Source organism: Argiope bruennichi, chromosome X2 (assembly GCF_947563725.1).
Source record: "Argiope bruennichi chromosome X2, qqArgBrue1.1, whole genome shotgun sequence".
In the NCBI taxonomy this organism is placed as follows: Eukaryota; Metazoa; Arthropoda; class Arachnida; order Araneae; family Araneidae; genus Argiope; species Argiope bruennichi.
In genome coordinates, this window is record NC_079163.1 from 114,609,195 (window position 1) to 114,623,849 (window position 14,655).

At 28.7% G+C, this 14,655-nt stretch overlaps 1 protein-coding gene across 1 annotated transcript in view; it reads right to left on the reverse strand.

Moving 5' to 3' along the window:
• LOC129961098 (AP-2 complex subunit alpha-2-like) overlaps window positions 1-14,238 on the reverse strand; it is a 29,424-nt gene extending 15,186 nt beyond the window's left edge. Inside the window, exons 1-9 of the mRNA XM_056074919.1 lie at window positions 14,025-14,238; window positions 10,295-10,383; window positions 9,862-9,930; window positions 9,640-9,782; window positions 9,342-9,535; window positions 9,090-9,219; window positions 7,013-7,114; window positions 3,814-3,922; window positions 3,429-3,579 (exon numbers count right to left, since the gene is read on the reverse strand). Of these exons, the coding sequence (XP_055930894.1) occupies window positions 3,429-3,579; window positions 3,814-3,922; window positions 7,013-7,114; window positions 9,090-9,219; window positions 9,342-9,535; window positions 9,640-9,782; window positions 9,862-9,930; window positions 10,295-10,358 (962 nt within the window). The 5' untranslated portion in view covers window positions 10,359-10,383; window positions 14,025-14,238. The remainder of the gene's footprint in view (window positions 1-3,428; window positions 3,580-3,813; window positions 3,923-7,012; window positions 7,115-9,089; window positions 9,220-9,341; window positions 9,536-9,639; window positions 9,783-9,861; window positions 9,931-10,294; window positions 10,384-14,024) is intronic.
• Window positions 14,239-14,655: the final 417 nt, after the last annotated feature.

Consider the following 14,655-nt stretch of genomic DNA (forward strand, 5'->3'; position numbering starts at 1 on the left):
TGAAAACTGTTCATTCAAAATTTCATAAGAAAAACTATTTTTATAAAACATTCTGGTTTTATAAATACAAAAGAAATTATTTTAAATAAGATAAAAAAAGCAAATATATTTTCCTATTTTACTTGACTGTACTCCTGATGCCAGCCATCAAGAGCAGATAACATAGTATGAAACATTAATTAAAAAATACGGAAATAAGCAAAGAAATGTTTTCGGAATTTTATTCTGCAACAGATAGGGTCGATGAAGGGATAAAAATATTTTTATTAAAGATTTTGAAAGAAAATGGCTTAAATATTAGTATCGTATTTGTGCAACTATATAACAATGGTTCAAACACGAGGAATAAACAGCGGTTTTCGAATAAGAATTCTGAATATCAACCAATTTGACGGGTGGTTTGTGTGTACGTGTGTTTTGCCCTGTTGCAATCACAGTTGGAAACATTGTAAGCGATACAGCAAACAATGTATTCAGTACAAAATTTTTTCGATGGTTCAAAAGTTTTACAATTTCTTTCTCATTCTTAACTAATCAGTCTGTTTTAAAGAGGCATGTTTCAAATTAAACAGTGAAACCCTTGTGAGATATGAGGTGCGGAGTCGTACAAATGCAATAAGCCCATTTCCAATTCAATTAGGAGAGGCCTTGAAGCACTATGACATAACAGGGGAAAAAAAAATCGATACCACCACAAGAGTGAAGTTGCATCTTTAAGGGAAAAAAAAATTCTAAAATCTAATGTTATATGTGTAGTAGTTTTATGATGCAAAATTATAAAAGCTAACATTATTAGCAATATTTTTCAAGCTAAAAATTTTAATATTTCCCAGGCTTTATAAGTTTTAAAAAATAAACTACTCTCAGAGCATAGATCTGACAGAAGTACAGCAAACTTGTATAGTAAAAAACTAGCATCTTTAGACAATGGAAAAAAATTTTAAAAGCCAAGAAACATGACCTACCTCTTATATTATATCTACATATATTAGCGGAAGCAAAACCAGCCTATACAAAATACAGGCAATGTAATATTAATGCAAATTGTTTTTTTTTGGGGGGGGGGTAATGTTAGATGTTGCGATATCATTTTTAAGTGAAGGTTCAATCTACCTCCCCATTCAAATGTTTTCCAATTTTTGTGGAATATTTCTGATGTCAAATACTCTGAACAAAACAGATAAATTTATGTCAAAAGTTGGAAGAAGCATAAACTGAAAAAAATATTAATAGAATAGAGCTTAAATATAAATTGCAGATTTTGCGAAATTCTGGAGAAATTCACCGACTGAAATTTTAGGCTATTTTATCATTATCAACATTTAAATTTACTTATTTTTTAATATTTGTATTGCTTCATGCACTTTTACAGCAGACATTTTTAAAACTCAAATTATTAAAATTAGCCAAAATCTACAACGGGGAAAAAGAAAGAGGTAAACTAATCTTGCAATTTCTCTTGAAAGCATTAATATACGAAAATTATAGATTTAATTAAAAACGATTTGTTAAAAACAAAGCCTTAAATGTTGAAGTTATATAATTTCACTCCAACCAATTATTGAAATTATTTTGCTTAATTGTTTAATTAAATTATTGTTTAATTTTGTTATATATGCTAACATATATAATACAGAAATTGGTCTTATTTTATTGTTGAATGGCAACAATCAAATGTAAACAAATCATCGTAGGAAAGTTTAAGATCAATTTACTGAATACTCTTATAGGGGCACTTAATGCTTCGCTTAGGTAATTAATGGAGCTGCCAAATATTTGGAAAAGGTTTTGTAGGATAACTTCATTTAATATGAAGAAGGAAATGTAAATGAAATCAAGTTTGGTGTCAAATAGGAAACTTAAAACCAGTGCAAAATCAAACTGTCACTAGACATGTAATTGCCATTGCAAGCACCATAAAAACATTAAATCTCTAATTTTGTACAATATGATACCATTTCATGAAATAACTGAATAATACACTTCAACAGATAAGATTCCTACATAATGCCTCTCTTTAAATATTTGAAAAATGTATAGCTAATGTATTACAACTGTAAATTTGCCTCTAATTATAGCATTAAGAAATATATTTGGTATTAGATGTGTTTACTGTATTATTCGTAATTGCTTGCAATGTCAGTTTTATATGTAAATAAAATAATTTATAAATAAATAATTTCTTTATAATTAAATTTTCAATAAATGTGTTTGAATATATTTAAAACAGCACAAAATGTTAACACATTATAAAATTAAAAGTAATGAATATGATAGTGTTAAAGAATATTCCCGATTTTATATATTTTTATATCAGTAAAACTTCATTCCTAAGTTTTCCAATAAGTCATTCTTCCCCAATATCGCCACTGCATAAAGGAGCTCATTAGATATTTGCAAAACGGCGCCGATGAGTCTTGGCGAAAGCCCGACAGGAAATAATATAATCTCAAATTGCATAAACCTATTACACAATTTCGCCTGCAAACAAATGCACAGTGTATTACAATAATGCAAGACCTTATCAACTGTAATATCATGTAGCATATTGTTACAAACACGTAATTTTGCTTCCCAGCACGAATAGTGCCATCATAAGAAAGACTGATTTGCAGTTTTCTGTATTGGATGCTGACGGATGCCGAGCCAGTGGTCCCAGAGCTTGGCGACAAAATGGATAATGCTCGAAACTGAGAATTTTGTCGATCCGTCCATGAGGAACCGAGATACGCCTGATTGGTTTAGAAGCTAATAGTCCCGCCTCCCGGGGACTATAAAAGGCCGGCACTCTCAAGCTGTGTGAGTGGTCAAGAGTCATCGTCGTGAATTGTAGTCGGAGTCGTCGACAAGTAATGAGTCTTTGAGAGGATAGAGAAGAAACAGCTGAGTGTGGACCGAGAGAGGAACTGCTGTGTACCAAATCCTGTTGTCTACTGTGGAAGCAAAATCGTATCTTTTGTGTAGTAGCAGGTAATGAGTCGGCAGCTAAAGCGAGAAGTTCAGCCGTTGGAGAGACCGTAGAGCGAAGCTCCGAGAATCCCCTCGCCTGCTGGATTCTGTCTGGCCGCTACGTGTGCTGTGGACGATTACTACAGGCTGTAATGCGCTGTGCTGTCCTGTCCTGTGTTCGGTTCTGCTGTAAATATTTGTCGTCTTTGTGTACTCGTGTAAATAAACGTTGTTATCTACCGAGGCCTGCTGATTGTGCTTTCACACCATACACCCACTATCATAAGAACCCGGCGGTGAAAATCCATAACAATATATTATTAGGACAGAAGAGCCAAATGAACATTTTTTTGAACATTAACCTTATGCAAACTGAAATAGAAATCTAAAAATTAGCATTCTCAATCTCAGAAATTTAAAAGCATTCTTTAAAATATATCAATATAAACCATAATTTAAAAAAATATATTAAACTATACCTATCCATATGAATTATTAAGCTTATAGCTTCAAACAGCACAGCATTTTTAGCATTGGAATGTTGAACTTTTTTAGACTTAGGGGGTTCCTGAGCTTTATTCAGAATAGTTTCAAGGCACTCAGTCAAGCGACCTCTAACACCAGCATCCTCTGAAATAAAACAATACTTTGAAATTCTTAAAAAGATTTAGTGACAGTGACTATATCTAAGATATAAGTATTTAAAAAATAAAAAATATATAAACAGATGCATGGCAAAAGATTTCATATTTTAGTAAATATAAAATTTTATCTTATAAAATGCAATAATTAAGTTCTACATTTATCATTTAACATGTAAATTTAAAAGACTAAAAAATGCCAAATTTCCAGAAATTAAATTACCTGGTGGAGGGTAGTTCTGCAGAAGGCGTAATAGTTTAACAGACAGCCAAGGAGCAGGGACAAAATAATAAGTATAGTCTTGAAGGTCTGTGTATGAAGCAGTCACAATCTACAGAGGGAAAATGCCAGCAATTAAGAACTCGGCTTGAATAAAAATTCAGCTTTACATGATTGTGCTTGAACTAAAAAGTTCAAAATCGAGAATTTTCGGGCATTAAATTTGCCTCATATTTGCTGTGTCATCTTTTAATGCATTACTCGTAAGCCCCGTTCCGTAGGCTCGTTGCCTTTACGATATGGTCGTAAATCTGCCATCTGACCCATTGTAGGAACACTCATCTGTGGACATCGATCGGTAGCTTCCCGCAAACTGTAAAATGAACATAAAAGTGCCCCGGGAAACCCCCAAGTGAGGGGAAAGAGGGAAAAATGCGCCGGACTAAAGGTGCGCATGGGCCGTCGGAGCGGGGCTGTAGATAAACTGATGTAGTCCAACATAAATGATGACTCTTTTGAACTGACACGCAGTCAAAGAGTTTCCCTCTTTTAGAATGCCTTGTTATTGCTTCCCCCCCCCCCATATTACTTAATCTTCTTACAAAGCGAGCAGCACGAAATAAATGAATTGAGAAACTTCTCGAACCAATTCAGCAAAATCAGGATTGACTTATTCCATCCAATTCGTATTAAATATCGTTTTTGAGCAGTTCATTGGTTGAAAAAAAAATTATCTAATCTATTTTAAATTAGCTCACAGTTCCTCAAATAATAAACCATTAAAATAACTCAAATATGGTAGACTTAACACCACCATGCTGTTATTTCCGCCAGAGAAATGTATTCTAGCCTTTGACGCAGTTACAGAAATCTTGCGCATGTTCATTAGCTGCAAATCGGGAATCTTATGGAAAAGAACAACTGTATCGCAAATCGAAACTGAACTGATCTACACAGAAAAAAAAACGAGGAGAGAGTAGAAAAATAGTGAGTTTCCGCATTACAGAATCGCGAATGATATTGTTTCATTTTAGGAAGTTACATCTTATTCTTGCGATCTTTTTATTCTTGCAATCTTTAGAGATAGGTATTTTTAGATTGAAAAAAATTATTTAAAATTCCCTGTATTTTCGAGGGTTTTTATGAAAATTTTCCTGCATTTTCTCTGTTTAGACGATTTTCAAATTCCCTGTGTTTTCCCGGTTCTTCCGGTGGTGTGGTAACCCTGTTAGAAACGAGGAACAATTTTGAATTTATACTAAAGCACATGCAAATTAGAAATAAAACTTTCCCTTTAAAATATCATGCACCTTGTTTATCTTTAAGTTTTATTTCAATTTGCATTACCGTTTGAAAGCACAAAAAGTTATATTCAGTAGCAGATACAATTTCAAAATCCTCTACTTTAAGAAGAGAGTTACAAACTTACAGGAATTCTTGAAAAAGAGTAGATTAACGGGGAAAGAGCAATTGAGGGAAAAAAAAAAAAAAAAAAAAAAGGAAAAAAAAGAATGCCTGCATACAATACACAGATTTTGTAGCCAATATAATTATAAAAATTGTAATATTACCCATTATATTTTTGTCTCAAAATGAAATTTAGAATTTACTACAGTTAATTAAAGTCATGCAGACTTCTAAAATTTCAGGAAAATTGCAACAGACGATGAATTCCAAAGATAAAAGCAAATAGATGCAAAATAAATTTTAATAAAGGCAATAAATATTTCAGATGCAAAATTACTGATTGTTGGCCATGAAATCTATTAAACAATTATATATATAGGTGGGAAACCTGCACAAACAGATTAAATATAAAGCTAAATCAAAGTCTAGCATTAAAAAAGTAAAGGCATCGATCGAATGTTCATCTTTTATAGATAACTAGAAGATGTGGCTATCTAGATGAGATGTTATCCTGCTAACAATATCTCAGATATGATTACCAAAGATTAATTAATGAAGTTATCAGAGAAAATCTCATGCATACTGGCGAAGTGTTTGAGAAATAAATTGTGTAGTACACTTTGGAAATTTACAGGGTATCCTTGAATTCATGGGCCAAACTTTAAAAAGGTAGGTAAAATTAGTATAAAGAAGCATTTTTTGTACAGCAATGTGGGGCCGGAAAAGAAAAGTTTCGACAGAAAAAGTAAAAAATGGTGATATATTGCAGTAAGTGCACAAATGTGCCACCGTCAACATCATTACAGCCCCGGAAGCATCAAGCAAGTGATTAGCGTACCCTTTCGAATATGCCAAACGTTTTATGAACATTTGCATTAGCAACTGAAAGTTTTGCAATGAGATCCTTATAAGAAACAATTGAAGTCTCGTCGATACCGCATTTTCCCACCTTGCTTGTATTTACTTATTCGTTCCAACTAAACTTTTCATTTTCGACCCCATATTGCTGTGCAATAACTGCAACTTTTTATGTATTTTACCTATCCTTAAAATTTGGCACATGAATTCGGGGACACCCTGTATAACATTAAATGTTTTGTTCTCTTACAAAGAGATTTTCCCTATAAAGTGCATGAACACTAAAATCAAAAGTAATTATTAAAATCGGAATGAAATAAATTATGGTCCACTAACAGAATGAAATGTAAAAACGTATGCAAAATAAAAATAATGAAAAAAGAAATTAGCTATAGATTCTAATGAATCAGTATAAATATAAAATAATTGTAGACCTCATTTTTACAGAAAAATTTTAAGAAATTGCAGACTCAATGTCATTGACCTTTGCCATTACGATTCAGCATTAAAAAATCTAAATAAAAGATGACATTTATAATTCCATAACTAATTTTTATTCCTATTTAGGTTTATTCACATGCTGATAAATCAGTCAGTTGCTTGATGCCAAAATAGAAATTTGGGTTTGCACATCCAATAATGATACAAACCAAAGGATATATTTTAAAACTCAACCTAGTATTAGATTTTGCAGACCTTATATTATATTATATTATATTATATTATATTATATTATATTATATATATATATATATATATATATATATATATATATATATATATACACATACACACACACACACACACACACACACACACAATTATCAAGAGAATTACAATAAGTAGAGCTTTTAATATTATAGCCATTATAGAAAAAGAAAATTTTATTTCTGTATTTTTTTAAAAAATCTACAGTGTAGGAGGCCTTAATACTTACTCGACTAAGTCTAGAGACTGCAAGAGATACACATCCTTTGTACTCATCTGGATTTTTCTTTACAAATGCATCAATTAAGCTTACTGCAGAAGTTACTACACCCTGTTAATAAAGAAGAATAAATTCAAGAGAACCATATTTTAAAGAACCTCAAATGCACTGAAATTAATGGCTTTATATATATTTTAGGAACATGATCATGTAAAAGTATGATTAATCATAGGAAATTAACACCAATGTAGTCACTTAGCCCTTTATCTACTGACGGTACTTATAAGTACCAATCACTTTAAAACTTTACAGCACAACAACCGTTACTTATATTCTGATGGTACGTTTTAGAAACAGTCTTTGAACTCTTTTTCATGATAGATGACAGTAGTTGTTCTAGGCTGATGAATTTTGCGAGGAAGAAAGTTATTTTTGAATGGACATTGTGTTCTTTTGCTGCCATTTTGTATGGATTGCCGCTCTCATCTTTCTTTTGCTATAAATATATAATATCAAACCAAAGATAGTGTTGTATTTTTTTAAATTCATTCTGTATTGTCTTAGAATATTATTTGCCCAATCATTATAAGCAAAAAAATTATGTAATGTGATTATCGGTCGACTTATTCGGTGGTACTTATAAGTACCGCCAGTACACGTAGTGTTGGAGAAAGAATTGTTTTCATTTTGTCCATGTAATTATCAATAGTATTTGTTTGCTATAATGTAATTATGAAAGTTTAGTGTACCAATATGTTTTAATATTTTTTATAGATTTCAATTATAGATTTTTTTTAATTTTTTACTAATACTGTCAAGAGAACAAAAAAGAAAAGGAAATTTGTTTCTAATGATGTTCGTTTAGAAAATAGAAGATACCGTTGGTCAACATTTGTGTAGAATCGAGGATGTTTCAAATTCTGTGCACTCAAAAATATTCAATAAAAACCACATTCAAAATGCTCAACTTGTAATATATTTTTGTGCGTAAATGGAAAAAAAAATTGTTTTTATGACTATCATCAAATGTGAATTTCTACCTTTCTTATGCAAAGTGTAATGATGGTACTTTTAACTAACACTTTAATTAGTTCTAACAAAATAAATTTTGCACCAGGGAGATTTCTTGTATATTCTTTAATTATCAATATAGCAGCTAAAACAATATTTATGAAGAAATTTTTAATAGTTCATAATGCAGTAGATAAAGGGTTAAAAGACTATATTAAGTTAAATATCCTGCAAGCAATGTATCAAACGATTTATAGCTATTTTGAGATCCATTATCAATGTTCATGAGCAGCCATAGTAATTGCAAGCAAATAATTCTAATTTCATCTACAAGTCTTCTACAAGTTGCAACAATTACCACAGTACATATCTTACAGCCCCTTTGGGAAACATTCCAGTATTTCAAAAAAATGGTAATGCACATTGTTGGAGAAATAGGGAGTGAAGAAAAAGACATTAAACATTGTTTTATTACATGTTGGGAGCCATATATCTGTCTGGGATTTCTTCACTTTTATTGTATTTCTTTTTTTGACACAATCAGTAAACACCCCCTTATAAGACTGGTTTATCTTATTCAATGTCAGCAGAAACAAGAAATAAAGTTTTCATTGCACTTCTCAAGAAAATTAACCACTTTGTAAAGACTCAAAATCAAACACTTAAGATGCTTAAAAACAGTTTTTTTAAGAGCTACCATCCTGAATTACTCAATTTGAGAGTTCCAAATTTTTTCCTATTCCAATGATGCCTAAAAGTAGAAAAAAATTTCAAAAGCCCTGGTTTCAGCTAAATTAGAATACTGTAAACTTGGATTAGAATGGCAATATTTCGCAATAATGAATACTGTATTATGTACAATAACATGTTCATATTCCATAACAAATGGGAATAAGCTCATTGAAAAATTATTACATCTCATTTTGAATTCACAATAATTCTTTCTGAAATCTAATCAAGAGTACACTATACAGGAAATCAAACTAGATTACACTAATGAAGCTCTAAAACAATACAAATAAAAGTTGAGTAAATTTTTAAATTTGCATGGAATTCACATCACTAAAAAGCTCACCATATGCTGGTCATTTAATAGATGAATGATGCGAGTTGTCCATTCCCCACTAGGAATTATCTCTGGCATCGTTCGCAAAAGACGAAGTAGGCAAAGAGCGGCACTCTGTTTTACTAAATCTATTGTTTCACTAGAAAAAATATTAATTTAAACTCAATATAACAAAACAAATATCACTTAAAGCTTACCAAGACTAAACAATCAGCAAAATTTCATCATTTGTCCAAAATATAAAAATTTCAGAACACTAACCCAGAAACCAACAATTTAGGGATTTCTGATCCAAATGTTTCAGCCATTTCTCTGCTACCAATATTGGCAATGCACTGCAAAGCCAAGTTAACATGAATTGGATTACGCGATGAAAGATCATTCTTAATTGACTGGATAATCAAGCGCATCAGTTCATTATTTGCATTCATCAGTACAGATATAAATAAATATCCCTGAAAAATAAAAAATAAAAATTTAGATGGTATATCCAATTGATAATATCCAATTAAGCAATGATGGAATATTATATTATTCATTAGAAAATTTAAATGCTTACAATTTGTTTCTCAGAATACTTATTTGAGCTCAGAAGATTAACAGCTTCCATATGACCAAAGTCAATATCATGTCCCAATAAGAATATAAATAAAAGCTTGCAAACGTATTTCTTTTTCTGGTATCCATCTAATGCTCTATCTCCTATAAAAACATGCATTTCAATAGAAAAATATATCAAATCTAAGTACTTAAACAGTTTACAAAATAGTTTCATACTAACCTTTGAATTTTGATCTGATATTGGCCAATTCTTTATTTATTCTTTTGATTTCAGCTTCTTTACTTTTACCTGAAATGAAAAAAAAATGTCATTACTTTTACAATAAAAAATTTAAAACATGAACTCTTCCTTCAATAAAAGGAAAAAACGAATATTGCAAAATAAAATGATTTAGAAAAATCCAGTAAGAAATTTATATCAACTTCCTAGAATAACATTAGTTACAATATGAATGGTATATCCATCCTTTTAAAATTTCAATAAGATCACACATATAGAAAGATCATACTTCCTATACTGAATATGCTGAAAAAATCCAGAAAAACAAATATTCTAATAAAGATATAAATGGCTGTTTATAAATTTAAATTAAATTTTTAATAAATTAGATTTAATAACAATTCTTAAAAATTTCCATAAAAAACAAACTTACAGTTTCTGATATCTGAAATAAAAACGGCAAGGCCACGCATTCCTTCTCCTCTTACAGCAGGCATGGTTATTTAGTCAAATGCACCACAGCTAAAAATTAAAAAAAAACGTAATTATAGTACATTATAATATTGTTGTGGTTAATTTCAGATTTTCTTAAACATAATGTTTTAATCAAAATATTAAAATCTATTAGAAAAATTGACAAATTTTACATCTTATAAATAAGCATCTTATGAGCTAATAATCATGTTCATCTTTTTATTTCAATTTCAAATTTTATATTTTTTCTTTTTTTGATAATTCTAAGAATGCTTTCATTTATCCACTATTCTTCTTATTCTAAGAAACTTTTAAAAGTTTGCTTCAATAAAATGTATCGAAACTAATAATTTTGCTTCATTCATTGCATTCATTCATTCATTGTATAATAACATTTATCATCATCTTAGTTGTTACTGTTGCAAACAATTTTAATTCAACGTTTTATCAGGCAAAAAATAACTAAATTAGTCTAATTTTATAATTCTTCCGAAATTCAAAATCAATTTATAAATACTTAATAAAATTTAAAATAAAGTTTAATAAAATTTTAATTATAAAACTTTATTTTAATCATTTAAAGATTCATTTTATTAAACTTTGATCAAAATGTAATCCACAAATACTATCTTTTCGTAGCAAAACAGGCCTTTAAACTTTTTCTCCTCAATTTCAAAAAGATGCAAGAATAACATTTCTTAATTTTCTCAAATTTAACACGAATATACACCCATTTGTTAAACATCTCATATATAACAGTATTGACTTTATAATCAAAAAAAAAATTACATTCTTAGAACAAGATGACTTAAGATCAAGTAAATAAAAGAAAAATATTAATTATGAGCAAATTAGTTCCTTATATTAATAAAATCTTGATAAATAAAAGGAATACCTCACATTTTTCATAACATTTTTTTAAGAACAATTATTTTATTTAGAAAATTATAGCTCTAAATTATCACAGAATTAAATTCAGATTTATAAAAAATATAACAAGAAAGTGACATCTATTTGCAGCAAAAATAGACATTTGTTGCGTTCTTCACCAAACCTTTGTTACTTTGTGACAACCTGACATTTGATATAGATAGTAAAAGAAACTTGTACTAGTAAAATAATATTAGTAATTTTATGAATTATAATGTTTAGATGATTAAAATATCACCAATTAAAAATCATTTTTACATTATAAGAAAAAGCAAATACACATTAAATTAAAGGGCAAATTTATATTAAATCAAATAAATTAGATTAAATATAATGCTTGGAACCTTTCACTTTTCAAAAATTGACTACAACAGTTCACTATATCTTAAAGCTACATTTTTATATATAGGTAGTAATTTTACTTTGAATCTTTCAGTTAAAATTTTTTCTATCAAACCGAAGATATCAGAATATTTCAAATGACAAATTCTAATGACCTTAAAAACATTCCTAAATTTTTAAATTAAAATATATAGAAATGAATACGAAAAATCTGATGCTTTTAAAAATGATTGGCTTGCATCTCTAATATTTCTTCAAAGTCATGATTTAAAAAATTAACAGCAGACTGTAAAAAATATACAAGCTACAATTTAATACACATCAGGATTAAAAATTAACAGATTAAAATCAGGATTAAACAAATAGTTGCAAAAAGTAAATCAAATTCTACAACCAATCATCTTTTTAATTCTTAAAATGATTTCTATATTAACCAATGAAACTTTAATTCTTTAGGAATTTTGATGCATAATTTTATTTTGCCTACAATAAAATAACAATAAGGTTATTAAATAAAATCAAGAAAAAATTTATGTCACAAATGCCACCAAAATTAAACTAATTTTTTTAAAAATAATTTAATACTTAATTTTATTTTCTTAAGGAAATATTCTTAAAATAATTTGTAAATATAGAAAACTTGACAATGATTTTAGAAATTAGTCTCTAGCACACATTCAAGACAAGTTAAAAACAGATCTAAAATCAAATCTAAAAAAAAAAAAGATTAATAAAGTTCAATTTTTTTTCTTTCAATCCAAATAATTTTTTTTCTTTCATAGTTTGATTACGTAATATGATATATGAGTTTAAACTAATTTTACATTCCTCAAACAAACTATGTTATTTTTACTAACTGAAGATCCAGCTTTCCAATGAATACTGCATAAGATTATAAATTAAAAAACAAAAACTAGCTATTTTCTCTACCGTCCATGAATAAGACTAAAAAATTTAAGATCCTAGATGACTAAAAAATTTAGTCATCGAAAAATAAGAAGGCTTATAACTTAAAATTTTATTTTATTTGACAAAAATTTTCACAAAGAAAAACTCATAAGAATAAGTGAATGTTTTTTTAAATACTTTTTATGAAATATAATACCTAAACACAAATTTAAAATATTTGTTTCATTACAGAAGCTATAATTTTAAGAAGTGCTGATTTGATGAAGAGATTCAGCTGACTGCTTTAATTTCATTTTTATACTTTACTAAAAAAATTTAAGACATGCAAGCATAAATCACACTAAAATTATATGAATACAGCCTTTTAAATGAAATTTTTATTTTGAGGAATTTAACATTACAGTTAAAAAATATTTATACACAATTTTCACTTTACTTTTCAATAAACTAAATGAACAATCATGTAAAAGGTCCAATAAACAAGCTTTTATATAAAATATAATAACCATAACCATATTTATAATCATATAGATAATTCCCTCCACAAAGTATTGAATAATCCTAAAAGATTTCAAAGAAAAATGAGTCTCAATGAATAGTACTAAATAATTCCCAAGAATATGAAGAATAAATCTCTGAATTACAGAAAATTGATAAACAAGCAGAATTGAAATTTCTGATACAATAATCAAAAGATGATTTATGCACATTTAAATTAAACTGAGTATATCAAGTACTCAGAAAGCACCACCAGCTGACTTTTTTTTTTTTTTTTTACTTTGAAGTGGTTGAAATGCTTTAATTACCTTTAACTTTTTGCAAGTAATATTCAAAGCATTGTAAATTGATAATTTTAAATACTAAGCTGCAAATGAAATATCTAAATGAAACAATAAAATTAGGATGCAATTAGGAATTGAAAATTTAGCAGTCACAGATGATTGACCGCAAAATGAAACAATCTTACACTATTCTTCAAATACAATAACTGAAAAATGACCAGGCCACTAGAAATTTCTAAAATATACATAAACATAACACACAACAATATTCTAAACAAAATAAGCCACAAATGCATCGATAAAGCATGAGGTGGGGAAACCAATTATTCATCGATCGATGGAAAAAAAAAACACGTTAACTTGAAAAAAAATTAAAAGCAAAAAACACGATTTTTAGTTTGATTTTGTCAATTTAAGCTCATTTATTTATACGTGGCAAGAAGCGACGAGTTTTGAAAACGAAGTTCCCAAAGGAAAACAAAATAAAGATTGACTATTCTGACATGATACATGTTATCCGTTGGATTTTACCTTAAAACAAATGTTTTTAGAAATATAGAATTATTACTTTGATAAAATTCAATTACCATAAAGAAATATTATGAAAGGACAAAATTATAACGAAAAATATTACAAAATGCCGGAAAAAAAACTGTTCGTGTGTCAATGGACTTCGAATCAACGTGAGAAGAGCACAGCAATATATGAGTCAAATATTATACTTACAAACTTTGTGTTATAAAAGAACTGTCCTAGCTATAGAATTTAATAATATTTTCAGAATTTTAAGTCAGAAATAATATAATGCCGCCATTTGATAGTAGACAGAATTCAGATAGGTTAAAGATACACCCACTGGTTACACAGTTCTGGTTCCGGTGAAAGCAGAATGGAAAGCGCCACCTTGAAGTTTCACACGATAACTCGAAAACGAAAAAGATGCGTATGTGTACTAAGAAAATTATCAAACGAACAAGAAATAAACTAAATCATTAAGATTTTTAATTATCTTCACTTCAAAATTATTATTTCATAATTAAGTGGATAGAAAGTTTAAATATATTTTTATATTATATACTGCACCGAAAATTATGTAAGTAATAATTATTAAACAAGATCAAATATGAGAAAACAAAACTAAAAGTAAAATATGTCAGTTGCGATGACTCATCGACGAAGGAAATATTTGTTTCTTTATACAAATGAAACTTGATTTCAGTCTTCATGTGACAAGAATACTCATTATGCAATATTTAATATATTTTCGGCAGAAGGTACCCTGGAATGTTACTTCCTGTATTTTATTTGCTCTAGAGTGACCAATTATATTCAAATTTTGTCTTTTCTATTTATAGAT